Source organism: Danio rerio, chromosome 22, assembly GCF_052040795.2.
Source record: "Danio rerio strain M-AB ecotype USA chromosome 22, GRCz13ab, whole genome shotgun sequence".
Lineage (NCBI taxonomy): Eukaryota > Metazoa > Chordata > Actinopteri > Cypriniformes > Danionidae > Danio > Danio rerio.
In genome coordinates this window covers 14603899-14628253 of record NC_141042.1, presented here as the reverse complement: position 1 = coordinate 14628253, position 24355 = coordinate 14603899, and the positions used below count along the sequence as shown (strand labels likewise).

Sequence of the window (24355 nt, the reverse complement as noted above, 5' to 3'; positions counted from 1 at the left end):
CAGAATTTTGTCAAAAAAGTGGCTTATTCGCACAAATGTACTTGATTTCATTCATATGAAAATTTATTATTTTTAAAAGGAAGTGTGTTCCAAAACTCCACCTCTAACCCCACCCCTCATTGAGGAATGAGCAAATCATACTAAAGTGTACAAACGAGATTGTACAAATAAGTTGGAATTGAACACTAAATCAAAAAGTTACGATTTGCCTTGAGATTGCGTTGGGCCCCTAATAAACAAATAATTAAAAGCATGGACAAAAATTGAAGCAAATCAAAACAAATTTTATTTTCAGCTCCTAAAACATAATTGTGGTATATACGTAAAGTCTCTTAAATTTGGAGTCAGATTACATTATTCACTTGATTTTCCAAACAGTGTTTAACAGAGGGATTACAGAAATTCCACACAATCACAGACAGAAACCTCACTTTATTATTCATATATTGAATTATCATCACAAACACATATCATTTTTTAGCATCCATACAGCTTATTGATCCTGAGGATGTCAATTTTGGACAGCCCCTGCCTCTGTCCAATTTGCACGTTTTCATCGGGAATGGGAGTGATGGTTTCCAGACCGGGCTGGATGGCAAAGGCCGTTTTTCCATAGTGCATGAGCGAGCCATAGTCGTATGGAGTGTTTTGGTTATTGGTTTTTTGTTTCAGGAAGTTGTAGGCCATTCCAGGAGAGATGTTATTCCAGTTGATCCTGACGTACTGGTCACGATCGCTCCTGGATTGCTCATGGTAGAAGCCCAGAGCATGATTAAGCTCATGCTGAGCAATGCCACTGTACACACAGCCTTTCCTGTTGAGGGAGACCACCTGTTTGCCACCAGTTCTACCAATAGCGGAGTAACACCTGTAAAGAGATTAAGTGGATTAATTATCGGTTATTTTTTACTACAAAAGTTGCCTGGACTAAGGACTGATCATATTTTATTTGATTGTTCTCACCCATCTTTGTTCTCAATACTGAGGTAGTCGACCTGAATTGATCTGGGCACAAAGCGAATGCAGGTTTGGGCGTGAAAGATGGAGATGGCATTCGCAATTACTGATTTGTCATTAATGGCTGCAAAACAAAGGGGACCACAGGTTTAAAAAACATCAACAGACGTCACAGTTATGCCCAACAAAAGATGGAGATTCACTCACAGAATTCACCGCTCACTACATAAGGGACCTCCACTATGTTGTTAGCATTTTTCTTCCAGAAACAGCTTTTGTCCTCGCAGATGAAAGCATTTCGGTTTTTGGGAAGCACCACATCTCCTTCAAACAAGACTTCAGAAGAACCTGGGTTTAAAAAAGAAATGGATTGAAGGAATTATAGAATATATGGATACATCTTGACCACTGGATTGTAAAACCCATTGCTAGCTTTAAAAAGATCTCCAAGTTGCCTGACCCTTATTGGTCTCCAAAATCTGTGCAGTGATGTCCACAGTTTCAGGCTCTGATACAAAAACGGCTTCAAACTCCTGCAAAACAAAGATGTGAGAAACAAATATGTTTAAAACAAAACACATGAGGAATTTTGAACATGTAAAGGAGAAACTAGACAGGATCTTACCCTGAGAGGAGATGCCTGGGAGAGGCCAAAGAGCAGAAGCAGAATGGAGAGGGATGCTCTTATGTCCATGTTGTCTTCAGGATGCTCCTTTGCCAAGGTCTGATGTCTGTGAGATGATCTGTGCGAGCTTTATATTCACCCGAGTAGGTGGGTCTACAATGGGATTATGGTTAGGGTCTTAGTTTTCAGGGACTAATGTGTTTAACTAAAAGGAGTGCACAATCTGTTAAATCCAAAAGTTTACAGAGTCAAGGGAAGTGCCTACTCTATGTTTGTTTGACTAATCTATCCATCAAGTGAATAGACTTTTTATTTTGTTTTTTCTACATTGAAAATTCTAAATCGATTTGCATCAACCCTATCTTTACTTCAGCTCTATAGATGCATCAGTGGCTCTAGCTATGCCTGGAGTGGTTGACTTCATCTCTGCTAAGGATGTTCCTGGGCAGAATCGAAGACTCTGGTTCAACAATCCTGAGGAACTTTTTGCAGAAGAGGAGGTACATTTTTAGTTCTCAAGTTTAGCGATGCATTACTAAACAATTTAAGCCTCATGGCTGATTTCAAGCATTTTAACGTACATTAAAAGTTGCTGGAACCTTGTCAATGATGCTTTTTGCATCTGAAGTACAATAAAAAAATTGAAAGCGTAATCTTTCTTTTCTGATGTTCATTTCAGGTCATTTGTGTGGGGCAGATTATTGGTGCGATTGTGGCTGAGACTAGAGAACAAGCTAAACGAGCAGCTCAGCAAGTAGACATTACTTACCAGGATATGCAACCTGTCTTTTTCACAATTGAGGTATTTCAATGCATAAGTATATCCATAAAACACTTCATAATGGGGAAATAAATGTTTATCACACACATCTAATCATACTAATCAAAAAAAAAAATTTTTTAATTCTAGGAGGCTATTGAACACCAGTCATTTTTTGACCCCAAGAGAAAGCTGGAAAGAGGAAATGTGGAAGAAGGTTTTGCAAAGGCAGACCAAATTCTAGAGGGTTTGTGTAAACCTGATTCGAAGTCCTTTTAAAACTGTGCTTTGACTTTTAGCTCAACTGTGCATAATCATCTTATATCACAGGTGAGATGTATATGGGTGGCCAGGAACACTTCTACATGGAAACTCAGGGAGTGATTGCAATTCCTACAGGAGAAGCAAGTGAAATTGAGCTATATGTTGCCAGTCAGCATGCAGCTTACACTCAGGTTTGTATTATGATTCACTATAAATATATTAATGTTTTAGATAATATGAATATTTAAGGAGAATCCTATAAAAAACAACAACAGAATTTACAATCTTCGGGCTAATTTTCTTTTAAAACAGGAAGTGGTGGGAATCACTCTCGGCATTGACTCCAACAAGATCACGTGTCATGTAAAGAGGCTGGGAGGTGGTTTTGGTGGTAAAGTCATGAAGATTGCATCATTATCTGCTATCGCTGCTACGGCTGCCATAAAGTAAATCAAACTAAGACCCTTACCTTTTTTACAGAATCGTTTCATTTCATTCTATTGAGCATTCACTTGTATTGCTTATATCATGCATTGTTGGGAAGAAAAGTTTTCTATGGCTTATAAAATATATGGCTTATAAAAATATGAAATGTTCAATGCTAATGCTATTTATTGACTGTATATTAAAAATTTAACCACAGGACTGGCCATGCTGTGCGATGTGTACTAGAACGTGGAGATGACATGCTCATCACCAGTGGAAGATCTCCTTTCTTGGGGAGGTACAAGGTAATGAGATGTTATGAGTGATATTTGTGATTGAACAGCTGTGCTGCATCACAACGGTATAATTACTACCTTTTTCCTACAGATTGGCTACATGAATGACGGAACAATCCTGGCTGCTGATATCACATACTACAGTAATGGAGGATGCACTCTTGATGAATCCTCTTTTGTATGTTGGTTTTTAAGAAATTTAACATTTATAAATTGGTAATGGCTGATGAAATGTTGATACAAGTTAACATGTATCAAAGTACATGTAATTCCCAAGTAGATCAGTCTCCAAATCACAAACGGTGTATTTATATGTAATTTATGACCAGATTATGGAGAAAGCTCTTCTTCACATGGATAATGGCTATAAGATCCCTAATCTACGTGGACGTGGACTGGTGTGCAAGACCTTCTTACCTTCATACACAGCCTTCCGTGGATTTGGTGGACCTCAAGGGTTGACCATTATTGAGAGTGTGCTACATGAGGTGGCGGTCAAGTGTGGCCTACCTGCACATCAGGTAAGATCTTTTAGGAAGCAGGGTTCAATAAAAACCAAGCTGATTATACAGACTTCGAGTCTTACTCAACATTTGTGCTGGTAACTACAAGATTGTATGTTCAAATCCTGTTGATTCATGATGTTGAGGGTGAGCTTCGGTGGGATGGTAATACAGTAGATACTATTAGGGTTGTTCAGATTCTGATACTAGTTTCGGAAATGCCATCTATTCTGGTACAATACAATTTTTAAACAAATCCATACAATTGTGTTGCCATACAACAGGGGTGTCCAAACTCGGTCCTGGAGGGCCGGTGTCCTGCAGATGTTAGCTCCAACTTGCCTCAAAACACCTGCAAAGATGTTTCTAAAAAGCCTGGTAAGAGCTTGATTAGCAAGTCCAGGTGTGTCTGATTGGGGTTGGAACTAAACTTTGCAGGACACTGGCCCTCCAGGACCGAGCTTGGACATGCCTGCCATACAATTTACATGCATGGAGGCGGGTTCTAGCATCTGTGCCACACTAGCTACGATGGAAGAAATTGTTTTGTTTTTAGCTTTGCGAAATATGCGAAGTGTAGTATAAGCAGTGAATGGTTTAGTCCAGATTTACCCCCACACAGTTTATGTAATGGTATGGCCCTGATGTGTGTGGTAATTGAAGATGTAGCCTTTGTGTGCGCACTGGTGTTGGAGAGAATAAAGTTATTCTATGTGTAGCCCGCAGTGCGTGTATTAATAGCGACAAAAAGCAAAAGTTACAACACGAAGTTCGCCCAACTGTAAAATGATGTTGAGGCGGAGGTGGGAAAGGGCCGTCATCGCAGCTTGCGCTTTGGGTTTATATGCTTTATGATGTCCTCCACCATTCAAAGGAATTTGTGGGTACGAGAGAGATCTCAGGTCTGGTGGGAGCAAATTGTGGCGACTGACCACTTTCCTCCTCTGTGTTTCCTCTGATGTTGTTTACCGCATCAGCATCTCCACACACACTCTTCTTTCTGTCAATAAACCACGGAGAAGCACCACATTGTCGCAAGTTTATTGGTGTACAGAACGGAATGCCTCAATAAATCCGATTTGCCCGTTTACATGACAGTCGCATCGTCACATATCCGATCTGATTTATTTCCACATACTGTATGAAGGAGGCCTGAAACCGTTCTCTGAATATCCGAAACATGCGTTTTTTTTTTGTGTTTACATGGTCAAAGAACAGATCCAATCTGTGTCACATATAAGCAAAAAATCGGAATTGGGTCACATTTAACTGGCAGTGTAAACAGGGCCAGTAGTTATGCCCGCTAGCTTGCCTTTGATAATACCTTCGCTCAAAATGCAAACACAGGAAGTCTGAACATTTTAAAACAGTGAAGAAGAAACAAAGGACTAATTTAATGTCCCCTGTTTGGGACTGGGATATTTCATATTGGACCAACCAGCCAGTAAATCAGCAGGTTGGACAAATATGAGCAACATGAACACAATGGCTTCAGTAAGCCTAGCCCACCTATGCATGAGCATTGACAGAAACTACAATGTTTGGTTGTGTTAATTAAACAAATCGAAAGTAATCAAATTTGTAAAATTTTGCGACTTTATTACACATTTGGAGTGTCGATACAGTTTTGCCTAGTTGGAATTACATGTCTGAAAAACCCTTTCTATGCTAAAAACGGAAGTGCCTTTCCGAATGGAAAAAGGGTATTGGACCATCTCTACCACTCATGAGAAAAATGTTGGGATTTTCAAATTCCACTCTGCGAAAATGTAATGCAAACACATTTCTAACTACACAGGTGAGAGACATTAATTTGTACAAGGAGGAGAAATGCTTTACCCACCACAAGCAGCTGTTTTCCCCTCATGATATGGTGCGCTGCTGGAACGAGTGTCTAGAGAAGTCCAACTACACCCAACGATGCCAGTACATCGAGCAGTTTAACGCCCACAACCATTGGAAGAAGCGAGGGATCTCCATTGTCCCTATAAAGTTTGGAATCGGATTCTCGAAGGGCTTCTATAACCAGGTGCACATTTTCAGTTTGGTTTGGAGCTTCAATTACATTAGAAATACAACTATATTAATATCCAATCTTTACGATTTTTTGGAAATTTCAGGGAGCAGCATTGGTGAACGTCTACAAAGATGGATCAGTTGTGATTTCTCATGGAGGAACTGAGATGGGTCAAGGTATCAACACCAAAGCCATACAGGTGCATTGAGACTTAATGCCAAACATTGCATCCAAATAATGTTAAATGAACATTAAAATTACATTCATCCTACTCTTCAAACTAGATAGCAAGCCGCATTCTGAAGGTTCCAATGTCCTCGATCCACATCAAAGAGACTTGTACTGGAAATGTGCCCAATGCTGCACCATCCGCTGCATCTTTCGGCACAGATGCTGTTGGGATGGCGGTCAAGGTATAAAAACTGCCAACTTTCTGGTATTTATGCATCATTTCGTGACTAAAATTGTACAAATTTTCACACAGAATGGTTGTGAGAAACTAATGAGACGTCTAGAGCCACTCATTAAGAAACATCCCCAATACACATGGCAAAAACTGGTTAGTAAGAAACCACAAACTGACTTATGAATGCTAATTCGGACAACAAAAAGAGAATTACTTACCTTCTGTTGTGTTCCCAGGTGGTGGAAGCTTACTGCCAGAAGATTAGTTTGTCAGCAACTGGTTTCTTTATGTAAGTGGTCAATCTTGAAGCAACATGTAGCCACATGATAAAATGTTTGAACATCTAACAAAATAGTTCCACTGATTGTGAGTTGAATGAATATGTCTTAATAAATAAATCAAAGCAATGATTTGTTCATGACAGGGGCCCCCACACCAGCGTTGACTGGGAGAAGAATGAGGGCAATGCGTACTATTACTTTACTTTTGGGGCCTGTTGCTCAGAGGTGGAAATTGATTGCTTGACAGGAGATCACAAGGTGCTTGTCTTTTAAATCTTCTTTGCTCATAAATATGATTTGGCTAGGGAATGCATTAATGACTTTGCTGTTAAGATTTATGAAGTTATTTCCAAAGTCGTTGTGCACGTTCTCAATTTGAATATCAAGTTTTGTGGACTGTGAAATCACTTTACAGAACATTAGGACTGACATTGTGATGGATGTTGGTCGGAGCATAAATCCTGCTTTGGACGTCGGACAGGTACGTTTGATTTTACTTCAGGGAGTTGTAAAGCCAACTGTTTCTGAATAATATTCCAGAAAAATACCTGACATTTTTTAGCCATAAAACTAAGATTGTTTGGAAAATCAGTCACCATGCAGTTAGTAAATATGTGTTTTTGCAGGTTGAGGGTGGTTTTGTCCAGGGGATTGGACTCTATACTATAGAGGAGTTGCAGTTTTCTCCGCAGGGTGTTTTGTTGACCAGAGGACCGTCGCAGTACAAAATTCCAGCTCTGTGTGACGTCCCTCCTCAAATTAATGTCCATCTCCTGAGAAATGCAGACAATCCTCATGCCATCTACTCCTCAAAGGTAAAAAAGGAACAACAATGTACATCAACAGTTATCCGGTAATAAAACCAAAGCTATTTAATGCTTAACGAATAGTGATATTTACCTATTTAAGAGTTCATTTAGCTGATGATTGATTAATAAGCTTGTTTGGCATGCTGTCCTGGGAGAGAGCCCTGAGCTCATAAAATCCTCCAGCCCGGGGCTCCCGTTTGCAAGGCGAGAGGGGAGTTTGAGCTCAGGTAGATCTTGAGAACTCTCCTGCTGTAATAGCTAATGAACAGATAGTGATTGCTCTTAAGAGATAACTACTTAATAGAGGCATATCTATGGTGCCAATTTGGATTAGTCAAATAAATTAAGTTGCATGTTTTTGGAAGGTGGGAGGAAACCGGGGAACCCTGGGGAAACCCACGTAAGCACGGGGAGAATGTGTAAACTCCGCACAGAAATGTCGGCTGGCTTGGTAAGGACTAGAACCAGTGACGTTCTTGCTGTGAGGCTACAGTGCTAACCACTGGGCCACCATGCCACCCATCTAGGAAAGGAGGAGGAGTAGGGGTGGAAGGGGGAATTCTTCAAATCGAAGATGGCTGTCATATGGAACTTAGAGTATTTATAGTGGCTTAGGAATCGCCTGATTAATGAATCATAAATTGGATAATGCGGGGCCAGCTGCAAGCAATAATAAGCCAGTGATCCTCTCGAAATTAGTTTATGAATAAACTTCACTTAGTGACTAAATCGCAGACAAGCGAATCAACAGAATTCTGTGAATTCAGTACTCTTCTGGACAGGCCACATCAGTAGTTTTCAACCTATTTTACTTTAAATATTGCATGTATTTTCAAAGATATACAGTTCACAGCTGTTTTATTACAGTTGGGAACACTATGCTAGTACCAGTTTGAACCTCCTTGTGCCTTCAGAATTGGCATATTTCAGCATGTCATTGATTCACAGCCTACGATTCAGGCAGTGGCGCAGTAGGTAGTGCTGTCACCTCACAGCAAGAAGGTCACTGGGGCGCTGGTTCGAACCTCGGCTCAGTTGGTGTTTCTGTGTGGAGTTTGCATGTTCTCCCTGCCTTCACGTGGGTTTCCTCCGGGTGCTCCGGTTTCCCTCACAGTCCAAAGACATGCGGTACAGGTGAATTGAGTAGGCTAAATTGTCCGTAGTGTATGAATGTGTGTGTGAATGTTTGTGTGGATGTTTCCCAGAGATGGTATCGGCTGGAAGGGCATCCGCTGCGTAAAAACTTGCTGGATAAATTGGCGGTTCATTCCGCTGTGGCGACCCCGGATTAATAAATGGACTAAGCCGACAAGGAAATGAATGGTGTCATGCAGTTGCTTCAGATTGGTCTGCTACACATACACAATGCCAGTCTTGATCATCCCAAAGGTCCTCAATTGGATTGAGAACTCATTGTCATATTTAAGAAACCACTTTGAGATGATTTTAGATGTGATTAGTGCCCTCTTGCTGTAAGATCACAAGAAGAGCATATCTCCAGCTATGTTTCCAGCCAAAGATGCAAATTAGACTTATGCGCCAAACTATACATTGCATTAAACATTTGCGCCTAAAGCAGATTCCATTCAGTGAGTCAAATAGAACAAAAGTTTCAATTCATAGTGGTCATGAAGGGATAAGTGTAGTCAGCCAGGGCCGGAGTGGGACTCATTTTCAGCCCTGGAGTTTCAAGCCAGACCGGCCCACCTCAGTTCACGACTGATTTCAATTCAGTTTCTAATGGCACTATCACGTCTTTTTCAAGAAAACAGCTGCTTTAGAAATTCAAATGTTCAACAGCCCTAACAGTATTATATGTCTTAACAATAAAAATGAAAAAAATAAAAATAAATTTTTTTTTCAGGTGAGATTCGAACACAGGTCCAAGGCATTGAAACGCAATGTGTTTACCACTGGACCACAATGGCACTCCTACTGTGAATGTAAAAACTAACTAAGACTTGCGACCCTTAAGACACAGCACTACTTTCTTTTGACGGCTCAGTATTTTTCTCCCATTTTTAGATTTCTGACCAAGTTATGTCAGATTTATTAATGTAGTGAATCATTTGATTTTCATTGAGCAGGTGTATTATTCATTTTATTCGAATTCTTATATTTACTAAGGTGCCGCTGTTTGGGGTCGATAGTTACATTACATCATCATCATTAACGTTAGTTAACCTGCAGGCTGCATTTTTCTCACGGGGCTGCGAGAAAATAAATAAAAAGAGTGGCGCTGCGGCAAAATAATGAATAAAAAGAGTGAAGCTATGGTTCAATAAATAAATAGAAGAAATAAGTGAGACTGCTGAGAGTCCCGGTCCTCCCGATTAGCCAATCCGGGCCTGTAGTTAGCAACATTATTCATGGAGGCTGTGGTGTTTAAATGATGCCTAGTTTGTACTAAAGGGTCCAAAGATTCCACACTTTAACACCAACAGCCTGAATATTTGGGAAGGCAGGAACGATCCATGTTTTTGTGTTGATCACACCAAATTCAGACTCTATCATCCAAAAGCTGTATCAGAAATCAAGCCTTTTTGAAGTCTTTTGTTGTCCAATGTGAACTGTAGCCTTATCCTTAATTGCTGATCAGATATTTGCATGAATGAGTAGTTGAACGGCTGCACCTAATAACGTTCCATTGAGTGTATTTGTACAGTGAAAATTTTATTGTTGTAATACAGGTTACAAGAGCACTGTTGTTACATGTTTCAGGGCATTGGAGAACCCCCAGTATTTTTTGGCTGTACTTTATTCTTCGCCATTAAAGAAGCGATTGCCGCCGCACGGAAAGAGAGAGGCCTGAGCGAAAGTTTCTCTTTCTCTTCTCCTGCCACTGCAGAGAAGATACGCATGGCCTGTGAAGACTGCTTCACCAGAATGGTGGGTATAGAATGAGTATATATAAGGGCTGCACAATATTGGAAGAATTTAGTAATGTGATATTTTTAGTTTGCGATTATACATTGCGGTATGACTACAGTTTCACCATACAACTTTTGTCGTTTCCAGAGTCTTAACAGTGCCTGAATGATAAAAATAATTCAATAAAATGGAACCAGTTTCTTTAATCCAGTAACAAATGGTACAGTTTTTTATATCTTATGTTTTTAACATCATTAAATAATCACATGCATCAAAATCAAATGCAAATGATAAATGATAATAATGCAAACTCAACATTTCATATCCTGCAATGTGACTATTGCGAATGACGTTGCGATATTGATGTTAAAACGATATATTGTGCAGCCCTGGCATACAGTATATATTCATTATATATAATGACATTAAAATGCTGATATGAGTTAATTATTTACTATATAAAACCTTGGACACAAAACCAATCTTATGCTGCACAGTTTTTTTTTTGGCAATAGCCAAAATTACATTGTATGCATCAAAATTATTGATTTTATATTTTTATTTAACCAAATTCTTTATCATTTATTAAGTATTAAATAGAGATCATTTTACACTATAAATACAACAAAATTCAGTATTTGGATTAATAATATGCAATGATACAAACTTCATTTGGGCAATTTGGAAAAATTGGAAAATTTTCTCAGTATTAGATTTTTTTAAACCCTCAAATTCCAGATATTCAAGTAGTCCTATTTGAGCCAAACATTGTCCTATCTTATATAAAGGTATACATAAATGGAAGATGAAGAAGTTTTAGATGATTTATAAATTTCAATCTGATTTTGTGGTCCAGGGTCACATATTATTGTCTAATACATGTATTATACCATATTGTATCTGACTTTTTCAAATAAATACAAACTTTCCCCCCCACACAGATTCCACAAGACAAGAAAGTAAAAACCAAACCGTGGGCCATCAACGTGTGAAGAAAAACATATCAGATCATTATCAGCTTTATTACCTCACACAAACAAGCTGACACATCATTTTCATTGAGACTTTGACCTGTTGCTAGTTATAAACCATCAACCTATAAAAGCCTTTAGCTTGTCCAGAACTATATGTTCTAGCATCCTTAATATATGTTATTATGCAGTTAAACAATATGTAATGTGCTTGAATAACCATTAGCAGGAAGTGAAATAACTAAATTCACATTTTATTATGATATATAAAGTGAACTTATGCATGTGAGATGATATTAAAGAGTGTTGATAATAAACTTGAATAATTATTCATTTTTCTTGAGTCGTGATTGCATGCAGAGCACAAAATGTGTTGTTTTGTTTGTTTTTGTTTGTTTTAGTAGATTAATATTGTTGGTTGTGTTTAATCAAGAGATTAAAATATTATATTATTGTTAGATGAAGATTATGGTTTTATATGTCCAGCGCCCAAGGCCGAGCTGGTCCAGAAGTTGACACAGGTTCGTTTTGTGCAACAACCTACCGAAAACAAAAAAAAATGACAATAACTGATTAATATTACAATCAAATAACATGCCAATGATATTAATCTACATCTAAGCTTCCATTTATCTATATTTGGACTCTAAACATGACACTGAAATGGCTACTTTTATTGTTGTACCATGTTTGTGAAGCGTGTGGCGCAGGCTAGACATGCCCGCTCTGGGGTGGCAGGGCTGTTCAGCTGGAACGGACCGGTTAAACCTGCATCTTTTCGGGCTGCAGTCACAGCGTCTTTAATAGCGAAGAACACAGAACTGCCCAAGAACAACGTCGGCTCACCGATCCCCTAAAACAAGGGGAGAAAATACACCAGAAACAAAAACCATTAAGATCTTTGGGACATATTTGTCATAAACATGCATTACACTCCCAGAAATAAAGGTACGTGAGCTGTCACTGGAGTGGTACAGTACCTTTTCAAAAGGTACACATTTGTACTTGAAGGGTCCAAATTGGTACCCCAGAGGAATATTTGAGTACCTAAAACTTTGAGAAGAATATTTTGTACTTTTTAGGTTCTATTATTTACCCTTCAGGGTATTAATATGGACCTTTTAGGTACAAATTTGTATCTTTCAAAAAGGTACCAGGCCAGTAACAAATTAAGTGCCTTAATTTTTGAGAGTGGACTCTTCTGTGACAACTTATGATAAAATATACAAAGAAACACTAGAACAGTGAGATATAGCACAGTTTTTTAGCCAATGTTAAACTTCCGGTGAAAGGTTTTTCTGACGAATTTTAATTTCAAATGGTTCTTCTTACAGCATTGATGTTGTAATGCCATTAAACTATAATCAGTTAAGTATTCTTGAGCATTCATTTAGCTGTTCAAGCGTAAAACGAGATGAAAGACCATGTAAACACAAGCGCCGTCAGTAGCAGCAGGCTAGCTCAGAAGCAAAAAATCCATTCCATTGAAAATACTGGGGTAAAATAAATTTCCCTATTTTAAAGACTTTCGGGAAATTGTGTTGTCTGTGACTTTCCTATTGAGCTACATCTTAAACTAAAAACAGAACTATTCCTGCTGTCTGTGGTTTTTAATAATAATCAAAAAACAAAAATCAACTTGACTGAATAGCTAGCTCAGTGCTGGCTAACATTTATGTAATTTATACAGCGAAAATTATATGAACTATGCAGTATTACATTTGATTATATTTTTCAGTTTATGTATCTGAAAACCTTCCAGTCACGAAGGTAACCCATGTTTCGCAAAGAAGAGAATGGAAACACCATGCTGGAACGACACTTTGGGGGAAATCGCTCCCTTAACCTACTGTTGGGTACATGAAAAACATTAAAAGCACTGTTTACTTTAGTGTTATTTTTGCAAAAATGTATTCATTTTGTATTTTTATTATTATTTATTTTTTGCTTGTAGAGTATTTTCTTTTTATTTGACAGTGCTTTTTTACTGCATACTGCACAACATACTGTTTTATATACCAAACTGTACCGAAACGTGACCTAAAACCGAAAACTGTGTTTTTTTGTTGCCTCCTTATAGACTGCATTAAAAAATGACATGTGAAATATTAAACAAAAAACACATTATGATAAAACTTATGAAAATGTGACAACTTATGATAAAATATACAAAGAAACACTAGAACAGTGAGATATAGCACAGTTTTTTAGCCAATGTTAAACTTCCGGTGAAAGGTTTTTCTGACGAATTTTAATTTCAAATGGTTCCTCTTACAGCATTGATGTTGTAATGCCATTAAACTATAATCAGTTAAGTATTATTGAGCATTCATTTAGCTGTTCAAGCGTAAAACGAGATGAAAGACCATGTAAACACAAGCGCCGTCAGTAGCAGCAGGCTAGCTCAGAAGCTCCATTGAAAATACTGGGGTAAAATAAATTTCCCTATTTTAAAGACATGGCATAGTGCTTCTTTTCTGGTCTGAGGCCCACTTTATTTTGTATATATCAATCAGACAGTGAAGATCGCAGATTTTTAAAGAAATCTTTAAAAATCACATTCAGATCTTAAATGTGCTGATTTTTTATAATGGCTGGGCAGTTTAATGGAAGCATTTGGGCTGTCCATGTGCATATACCCCATTGTTCTGACTGTAAGCCAAACATCAAATTCCCTAACCTTTTGCTGACATTCACTTACAAAAAGCTAAATTTCCCTGATCTATAATGAGCAGAGAGCAGACAAACAGGAAAAATGCATGTTTTATGATTAATATGAGACTAAAATCGATAAATCCGATCAAAACAGTGATTAGCGAGCTACCTAATTAACTACAAGTACTCAATTCTGTCAGCATCCTCTTATACTACCTAATAAACGCTACTACGGATGCCTATACAACATCCACAGTTCGATAAGCATATAAATATTGCATTTTTTTCAGTGTTTTTTGTTTTTTTTTTGCATTCAAATTTAAAAACTGTACTTTGCATTTGCCCTAGTCCAGGGATCACCAAACTTGTTCCTGGAAGTCCTGGTGTCCTGCAGATTTTAGCTCCAACCCTATTCAAACACACCTGAACAAGCTAATCAAAGATTTACTAGGTATACTTGAAACACCCAGGCAGGTGTGTTGAGGCAAGTTGGAGCTAAACCCTGCAGGGCACCGGACCTCCAGAAATGAGATTGGTGACCCCTGCCCTAGTCCCTTGTTTACTCAATAAAGTAACTGTTCATGTTAGAATGTATGTCTATGTGCTGAAGCACGGCTCCCCACGAGAAAATGCCCTATTAGTGAGCACTAAAGTTAAGGGCACTTTCACGTGAAAATGAAAATGTGAGCCGCATGTCAGAGCATGAGCATGTGTGGTCTAGGAAAGTGTTTCTCAACCAAGTTCCTGGGGGACCACCAACATTGCATGTTTTGGATGTCTCCTTTGTCACACCCATCACAGGTCTTTCAGTCTCTGCTAATGAGCTGATCATCTGAATCAGGTGTGTTTGGTTAAGGAGACAAGGAAAAATGCAGAGCTGGTGGTCCTCCGGGAACATGGTTGGGAAACACTGATCTAGAAGCACAGAAGCAAAACTCTATGCCATGCATAGGAGATCTGAGAAGTGCCACAAACTAAAGACGTGAATGAAACTTATGTTGCGCAAATCAAGTCTTGCTTCTCAAGGGTATGACTCAGTTATGACCAATAATTATGTCCACCTGTCCAACTTGATGAGCAGTTGTGCCTTGGAATGTAAACTTTCGGGAAATTGTGTTGTCTGTGACTTTCCTATTGAGCTACATCTTAAACTAAAAACAGAACTATTCCTGCTGTCTGTGGTTTTTAATATTAATCAAAAAACAAAAATCAACTTGACTGAATAGCTAGCTCAGTGCTGGCTAACATTTATGTAATTTATACAGCGAAAATTATATGAACTATGCAGTATTACATTTGATTATATTTTTCAGTTTATGTATCTGAAAACCTTCCAGTCACGAAGGTAACCCATGTTTCGCAAAGAAGAGAATGGAAACACCATGCTGGAACGACACTTTGGGGGAAATCGCTCCCTTAACCTACTGTTGGGTACATGAAAAACATTAAAAGCACTGTTTACTTTAGTATTATTTTTGCAAAAATGTATTCATTTTGTATTTTTATTATTATTTATTTTTTGCTTGTAGAGTATTTTCTTTTTATTTGACAGTGCTTTTTTACTGCATACTGCACAACATACTGTTTTATATACCAAACTGTACCGAAACGTGACCTAAAACCGAAAACTGTGTTTTTTTTGTTGCCTCCTTATAGACTGCATTAAAAAATGACATGTGAAATATTAAACAAAAAACACATGTAATACAAAATACATTTTGATAAATGGAAATTACATATAAAGAACAAAAGGCCTAATATTCCATGAATTAAAATTATGTTCCATTAAAAATAAAACTCACTGAACTTTAATGTCTGAAACAGACATGATATTCCAGAAAACCGATATTTATACAGTTGAAGTCAGAATTATTAAACCCCCTGAACTATTAGCCCCCCTGTTTATTTCAGTCCCCAATTTCTCTTTAACGGAGAGAATTTGTTTTAGCACATTTCTAAACATAATAGTTTTAATAGCTCATTTCTCATAACTGATTTATTTTATCTTGGCCATGATGACAGTACACAATATTTAACTAGACATTTTTCAAGACACTTCTATACAGCTTAAAGTGACATTTACAGACTTAACTAGGTTAATTAAGCAGGTTAGGGTAATTAGGCAAGTTATTGTATAACAACAATTGAAAAAAAAACAAAATAGCTTACAGGGGCTAATAATTTTGACCTGAAAATGGTTTTTAAAAAATTAAAAACTGCTTTTATTTTAGCCGAAATAAATCAAATAAGACGTTCTCCAGATAAAAAATAATAATAATTATCAGACATACAGTAAAATTTTTCTTGCTCTATTAAACATAATCTAGGAACAAATTTTTAATATATAAATAACTAATTTAAATAATCTTTAAAAGAAAAAAAAAATCAAAGGGGGTTTAATAATTCTAGTGTCAATTGTATATGAAAATACATTTAGAATACTTTAAGTGATCCACAAACATAATTCACCCATGAATACACCACTGTTTGTTCTGAATAGCGCCCTCTAGTGGCGAACACTACATACTGTGCCTTTAAACTGTCAAAAACAAACAAACAAAAAATTCCATTAACGTCAAACTCTAGCTTGGTTCAATAAGGGTCTATTTGTGAGCCAATCAGTATCTTGAATGCACACAACAGGACAAATCAGCATCATTTCAGAGGCCAAGATTAGTGATTCTAAATTCATGTTTAAATTTATTCCACTACTTTTAGTTTTTAGTGCTGTGGTGAAAAAGGAAATAAAAAAAATCACAGAAGGTGAACCAAAAGATTCAACACCTATGTACATCATTTTTAAATGCACAGTTATTAAGGTCGCATTTGGGTTTAGGTATTGAGTAGGATTAGAAATATAGAATAAGATCATACTTTCTAAGTACTAATAAACAGCCAATATTTTAATAATAGGCATGTAATACGTCACTATTTACTAGAGGGAATTGGTACTTTAACTGAAGTGTTGCCAAAAACATATTTTTCAGATGATCCATAGTTAAACCAATGTTATGGCCTGTTTCCACTGACTGACACAATACGGTATGGGTCACCTTTATCAGGCTTGTGTTTCCACTACCAAGGGTAGCCTTTTGGTGGGCGTGGTGAACGACAGAAAGTTTCGGTAGACGTCATTCTCGCTCGAATAAATGTCTACAGAAAAGCTGTACAGGTCGTTCACAAATCATATGAGAAGCACTTCTCACAAAACAGATGCTTTATACACATAAACACTTGTGTATATATGAACATATATAACCCCTTACAGTCTCTGAAATGTTACTAATGGCAGAAAAACTACATAGAGCAGACATTTAGCCCTTATTTGTGTTTAAAAACAACATGCAACATAACCCACAGTCAGTGCAAACCTCTCATCTGTGTCTGTAATCTTCACCAGCACATGTAAACTCTGTTAGAGAGTAATTCTGTCATTCCGAGTTCATAATAGTCCAGAAGGCGATGATAAACTTGGCAGTTTGTTCGTGATTTAGGTTTCTGAAACAATTTGCTCCTGTGTGTTGTCGGGCTTCTCCTTTGTTTGTTCGCACTTCATTCTCGCTTTTCGCTCGTTATTGTATGCATATAGTATTACAATGTAATGTCTCGGCTGTGTATTTATAACATGGCGGTATCTGTGTAACCAATCAGCGTTCAGCTATGCGTGTAGCTCCACCTTTTGGTACCCTTTTTCGTGTTTTAGTACCCTTTCAAAAGGGTGCCGAAAAAGTGGAACGGTACGGTTCGATACGCTTTTCGCGACCGTTTCCACTGTCAAAAGGCGTATCGAACCGTACCGTTCCACTCAGTGGAAACTGGCCATTAGAATGTTCATTGAATTGATTTTGCACTAATTAGTTTGTCCACAAGGGGCAACACTGTTTGACTGTGTTGTAGGTAGGTGTGCATTTAGGATTAATACTCCAAAATACTGTTTTGCATACCAGTGAGGTTGGCATTCAGAGCCTTGTTACTTAAGTTACCACAAAATCATGCATGACTGCTAGGATAATTATTACAAATGTGTAAAAAAAGTTTCATTAGCTGTGTAAAATAATGTGCTTTTTAAATATACAAGATGTGTTATGAATATAAAGTTGATTGTAAGTTGAGGTGTCAGTAGGCTTCAGATTTGTGTGTGAATCAAATGCAAAAGACATAATACATTAGCACAACTTTGCTATGATTGTGACTTGAAGGATGAAAGAAAAATAAAAGTCCGTTGTAAGCACATGGAAGTGAGCCACTATTAATCAAGTATTTGCTCAAATAGTCACCCAAAAAACTGATGTGCAGCCCTGAACCTTTCACGCATTTCTTGCTTTAGATGTGAATAAATGTTTGAATGAATCACCTTTGAGGAATAGATGGCATGAGGGTTGGATGAGCCGGCTAAAAGATAGACGTTAAAGTTGAGCGGGACGTCACATACGGCTGGGATCTTGTACTGGCCTGGGCCACGTGTGTACAAAACACCAGACGGAGAATATTTCAGCTCCTCCATGGTGTAGAGACCCAATCCCTGCGTGAACGCTCCCTCAATCTAACAAACACACACATGCATGTGATGTGTATTCATATATAGTCTGAAATTACTAGAAAAATCTTTGTTTTACTATGTGTTAAAACTAGAACTTTTATGAAAGTATGACAAACAGCTGATTACTACATCAGCATACTCTAAAATGTCATTTATTTCAATGACTGAAAGCTGATTTTGCAGCATAATTACTTAAGGGTTACATACACCTTCAGTGTTTGTAGTAACATGATGATTTGGTGCTAACGTAATATTTAATATTATTATTATTATCATGTATTTTCATGCAAAATGATTAATCACAACTAAATGTTTTGGTATAAAACACGTGTATACACATCGATAGATAATATAATGTATTTTATTAATTACATCAAGTGTAGATAGATAAATAGTGCACATTTAGGTACTATAATATAATATAATATAATATAACATAACATAACATAATATAATATAATATAATATAATATAATATAATATAATATAATATAATATAATAAACTTGAATAGTAAAAACTTAAAATCTATTCTTGTATCTGTCACAAGGGGGCGCTAAAACATATATACAGTAATCTAGTATACATTTGTTGCTAGAAAGAATTAATTTGTATATAAAATCCTACCTGACCAATATCGATGGACGGATTTATACTTCTGCCAATATCAACAACAATATCCGTCCTCAAGGTCTATAAGGAAAAGATGCAGTATGTTAAATAGGTTTTACAGTGATAATCAGAGTGTGTATATGACCAAAATCATCAGCATTTATCTGGATTTACCCTGTACTCTCCGGTCAGACAGTCCAGCTCCACCTCACTGCAGCAAACTGCATATGTAAAGTAAGCATAAGGTCTTCCCTCCTGCTTTTCCCAGTCCATGTCCAGATCATGACCTCTGAAAACAGACAAAATGTTTCTTTAATTAGACACATCAAACAGAAACTCCTTGTTTTGTCTGTTTTGAAGCATTTGTTTATTACTGCTAAACTTAGAAAAAAAAGAAAAAGAAAAAAAGTTGTTTCTAAGTGAAATCTGGATGGCTTACCTGTAATATCCTGTTGCCGACAGACTGATTTTCTCCAAAAACGCTTTCATAATCTGTTAAGACATAAATACAAAAATATGAAAGATGAAAGTTTAAGGCATTTATCAAAGAAAGGAACTTTAAGTCAATGACAACCTTCAGTAGCATTTTTTTTAGTAATATATTACATAGATTTGTAACATTTTTAAATCTAATATATGTTTTTAAATATATTAAATTCTTTCTCTGATAATTTGATAATTATAGCACAATATATTTTTATATTACATAATATTATATATTATTATAGTAAAAAAGTAAAAGTACTATTTATTTTTTATAAAAGAGACAAAAAATTAATTTTTAAAACTGTATACATTTGTTCAAAATATTAGTTAAAAATTAAATAAGTGATGGCATGCATGATAAACAAATGTAATATATGAAAATGATTCAATCTATTGAAGTAAGAGTAAAATACTAACATTTGTCAATACAATACTTCATTTTAAGAAAACAACTGTATTAATTTAGTAAATTAATAATTTATTACACTAATAAAATGTCAATAAAATACATACAAGCTTAATAATTTATCAAATTCTGATTAATTATTAATTTGGATACTTCTTAAATAATAAATAACAATAAAAAACATTAATTTAGACAATATTATTTTCCTTTTTTAAAAAGTTATAATATATTGTCGGGGTTTTTTGTGACTTCTCTGTCTCCCTCTTGTGTATTATCATTTGTATGCTGTTTCACCTGTTATCAATTTGCTTGTTTCCCCGTCCCCATTCCTCTCACCTGTTCTCCCTGATTATTGTAGCTATTCAGTCTCCCCTTCTCCCTCATTCTGTGCTAGTTAATTGATTCTGTGTTTTCAGAGCGACGTGTGCAACTGATCCTCTCTGTTCAAGATATCTACACATTTACTATCTGTCTCGTCTAGTCCTGTATTGTTTAGTCTACCACTTATCATCCGTTTACCTGTGCTCTGGCTCATCTCTGCTCTGCCCACAGTCCACGATCGGGTGAGGTCTCATCTTCTCGGGCTCCCTGAGGTCTGTCCCTACTTATCTACTGCTATCCCAAGAGGGTCTTTTTAAGTTGGATCAGTCCTACAACGGCCAGAGGAGGGTCTTTTTTTTTTTTTTTTGACTGCCTGTGTTATTTTGGAGTGACTGTTTTCTTACTGCCCAGAAGAGCAGAATTGTTGATTTATTTCTGTTCAATAAATCCTTTGAACTTCTCCTGTGTGTGTGTGTCTAAAAATTTTGTACTTTAAAAGGTGTTTAAAAATTAAAAATTGCTTTTATTCTAGCTGAAATAAAACAAATAAGACTTTCTCCAGAAGAAATACATATTGTGATTTTTTTTTTTTTTTTTCCTTTGCTCTGTTAAACATCATTTGTCATTTAGGAATAATTTAAAAAAAGAAAATAAAATTGAAGGGGGGCTAATAATTCTGACCTCAACTGTATGTGTATGTGTGTGTGTGTGTGTGTATATATATTTTATGGGTGTCACAATCCTCCAAATCCTCGATTCGATTACATTTTCGATTCTAAAGTCACAGTTCGATACGATTTTCGATTTAAAAAAGAACAATTTGAAAGCATATATATATATATATATATATATATATATATATACACAGTATAAATACATATCACTACAGAGTATCGTAGCATTAATCAATGCATCAATCATCTTTATTTTGCTATAAAAATGCAAATCGTTTTAGATCACTTTACCCAGTTCTGCCATGTCCCCTTAGGATCCTTTTTTCTGACTGGCTCCAGTCTGTTGTATAATATTTGGCAGGCATCCTGTAAAAGTACGATTTTCACACTCCAAAAATGCACTAAAAGTTTACAATGTCCAATCAAAACCTTATCTTAAATCAAATCTGTCTCCTACAGACCAAAAATCAACAAATTCTGTTGTCCAATTTAATCTGGTGCTTTTAAAATGCTGTGTTTATACCTGCACTGCCATCCCGTTGGCATCGGTACCAAAGGATGCAGCAGACGGGCAGGTATTCGGGACACACTGTGTGCTGGTTTCAGAAATGTGGATCAAAGATGCAGGAATATTCAGCTCTCGACTTGCCACCTGTGATAAAACAACCAAGATCAGCCCGAAAACTAATTTGCTGCGAGCAATGTTCACTTATACAGCAAGTTTTGATATTAAATTTAGAATTAGTCTCATGCTGACTTAACACCAAACATCGATATTACAACTCGTACTATTTGAGTATATAACATACAAAGTCGATTCAACAGAGATGAATTTGCATCAGGCCATCGCAAATGATGCAAAATGCTGGAAATATTTTCTGCATTAAAAAATGTAGGAAGATCAAATGTATCTCGAGCAGACAATATTCAAAACATCCTACAAGTAATCTGGAAAAAATGCACACATTTGCGTTTTATTTTACGTGAACCCACAGTTAGTCTAGTCATATTTTAATCATCTGAACTGTTTTAATTTTAATCTAGTTATAATTAACAAAATTTTATAACATTAATTGAACATTTGCTTTCTTTTATTTCACACAAAAACATGAAATTAACTTAGTATAGTCGACTAAATCGAGAGTAGTTTAGTCAACTCAACTAAAATAACAGTTTGAGTCAATGCTTTACTACTTTAAGCTTGTGTCGAAAAAGTTTAAGCCTTTTTTAAATACACCTGCAGTAAATACTTACTCTCAATTACTTTCTATTTGTATGACCAGTATTTCAAACAAAAAAAATCTGTAGTCATACCATAGATCAGTGTTTCTCAACCATGTTCCTGAAGGACCACCAGCTCTGCACATATTCCATGTTTCCTTAACATTAACAGAAGCTTAGAGACCAGAATAGGGTGTGACAGACTAGGGAGACATACAAAACTTGCAGTGCTGGTGGTCCTCTAGGAACGTGGTTGAGAGCCCCAGCTATAATAATACGTAAATAATAAAATAATAATGAATAAATAACAATAATGAAAATCAATGTTGCCAGGGCCACGGTTTTCCTGCTATTGAACTCAACTGAAAGTTATAAGAATAAAAAAATATGAAGTTTTGGGTTGCGACTTCTTTCATAACGTGCATCAAGATTTTTCTTTCTTGCAAATCTTTGTGTGGGTTTGAGTTATCGTTGGGCTGGAAAACTTACTTTGACCTGGTAACCTTGCTGGAGCCTCACATGCACTTACAATATTTAATTTACAGCATTGACGTGATATAACACACACACAATCATCCTTAACGAGATCCTATTGTGGGTTTTTGAAAGTGACCTGAATGTTGTGGAACCAGGGGCTTGACAAACCGTGCTGAACGCTGTCGACCAATCACAACAGGCTGTCATAAGTCTAATCAGCGCAGATTAGCTTCACGCTAAGGAGGGGTTTGGGAACATTGGGAACAAATTAATCACTGAACGATTTATATGGGAGTCGCTGGGATAATTAGGTAAAATAAATTCATATGATAAGACCATGAAAGTGTTTTTTAACCTTGCCTGCATATCAGTATGTTGTTGGAGACCCATATATCCAAAATATGACCCTTTTTAATGTATAATAGGGGCTCTTTAAATGCAAACAATGTCCCATTTCTAAAGGACGTGATCAGACATCATACTGTAAAACTATGTAACTACCGAGAAAATCAACAGCTTATGTGTACAATTATAAATTTTTTTTCTGAATAATGCTGCGTCCGTTCCCGCTGCTCTTCTGGCGTAATTTCCAACTTATTCCTAAAAGCAAATCTTCTCTCAAAATGACAGTGACTGCTTTGTTTACAAGTTTTTGGCCATTCAAGTCATTCTCCACGTGTGATTTGCATTTGAATGGCAGAAGCAGGACAGTTTGACATTTTTTCCCCATTCAAAACTATATGAGTGACATGTCTTGTGTATTCTGTAGTCTTTGAGGCTAACATTGGTGCAGAGTAGGAAAAACAAGACAAGGAGATTTTCACACCCTTAAATATGTGCACAACCATGGAATCAAAAGTCAACGATAAGTATTATTAGCTCTTATCCACTCATAAAAATGATGATACATTGAGCACTAGCTGTACCTGTTGGATTTTAGTGTGTAGGCCTTGACCCATTTCCGCCCCGCCGTGGCTCACCAGCACAGATCCATCCTTATAAATGTGCACGAGAGCTGCAGCCTTGGGTATAAACACACAAAAACACAGATAAATCATCTGGTGGTCAACTATTAAGAAGTTTAAAACTGTCTAAAGCATGTTTTTAGGGAAGGGTAAACCTGGTTGAGGAAGCCCTCAGCAAAGCCAATGCCGTATTTGATGGGTATGATGGAGATTCCTCTCTTCTTGAACTGGTTCTGCTGGTTGAAGAGATCGATAGCTTTACGGCGATGACTGAAGTCAGATTTCTCCATACACTCCTTCCAGCAGCGGACAAGGTTTTCTGGGTCAAACTCCATCTTGTAGTGAGTGAGGGAAACTTGCTTGTACATGTTCATCTCCCTGATCTGCAAAAGTAAAATGATAGGAGATGAAGAAATAAGAAAGTGAATAAAAGTTTGCTGCTATATCAGAAGACGCTATAATCATTACAAATACAAATTAATAAACAAACAGGTCCACATTTGTAAATTAAATGTACATATTGATGGCAAAAAAGTACAAGTGTGTAGTGCAATTGTCAGCATTAAAGGTAAATATAATTAATCAGCGCAAAAAAGCTATATTAATGAAAAATATTTTTTTATTTTTTTTATTTCAGTATGATAATGTATTTTTAACTGAAATTGAATATTGAGTAAGAACAATGTTTATTTTTTGCTCCTCCTCTCATCGGTTGGAGAGATGTGGCAAAGCAAGTTTCACCCAAGCTGTCAAACTGACATCATCAGAGAAGGACTGCAGCAAATGGTCCGATTTTGATTTATAACTATCAAA

The 24355-nt window shown here is 36.6% G+C and overlaps 3 protein-coding genes across 4 annotated transcripts in view; 1 reads left to right on the top strand and 2 right to left on the bottom strand.

Annotated features, from left to right (window-relative positions):
- The window catches only part of aox5 (aldehyde oxidase 5), a 35346-nt gene extending 23831 nt beyond the window's left edge, over positions 1-11515 (top strand). Inside the window, exons 19-36 of one of the 2 annotated variants that reach the window (XM_087303215.1) lie at positions 1956-2082; positions 2262-2384; positions 2493-2589; positions 2673-2797; positions 2919-3052; positions 3250-3337; positions 3420-3506; positions 3658-3849; positions 5630-5860; positions 5952-6047; positions 6133-6261; positions 6333-6407; positions 6491-6543; positions 6679-6793; positions 6951-7016; positions 7162-7350; positions 10066-10233; positions 11157-11515. In XM_087303215.1, coding sequence (XP_087159341.1) covers positions 1956-2082; positions 2262-2384; positions 2493-2589; positions 2673-2797; positions 2919-3052; positions 3250-3337; positions 3420-3506; positions 3658-3849; positions 5630-5860; positions 5952-6047; positions 6133-6261; positions 6333-6407; positions 6491-6543; positions 6679-6793; positions 6951-7016; positions 7162-7350; positions 10066-10233; positions 11157-11207 — 2146 coding nt within the window. In that variant the 3' untranslated portion in view covers positions 11208-11515. 2 annotated transcript variants of the gene reach the window in all.
- Positions 264-1689, bottom strand: he1.1 (hatching enzyme 1, tandem duplicate 1). Its single transcript, NM_001045174.2, is given in 5 exon segments — positions 264-868; positions 964-1081; positions 1165-1305; positions 1418-1490; positions 1583-1689. Coding segments are annotated over 5 exon segments (792 nt in total). The 5' UTR covers positions 1652-1689; the 3' UTR covers positions 264-477.
- A 145-nt stretch (positions 11516-11660) lies between the features above and the next one.
- Positions 11661-24355, bottom strand: part of aox6 (aldehyde oxidase 6) — a 34588-nt gene continuing 21893 nt past the window's right edge. Inside the window, 10 exon segments of the mRNA NM_001278817.1 lie at positions 11661-11726; positions 11872-12039; positions 18196-18384; positions 19008-19073; positions 19167-19281; positions 19432-19484; positions 21171-21245; positions 21403-21531; positions 23504-23599; positions 23698-23925. Coding sequence (NP_001265746.1) covers positions 11661-11726; positions 11872-12039; positions 18196-18384; positions 19008-19073; positions 19167-19281; positions 19432-19484; positions 21171-21245; positions 21403-21531; positions 23504-23599; positions 23698-23925 — 1185 coding nt within the window.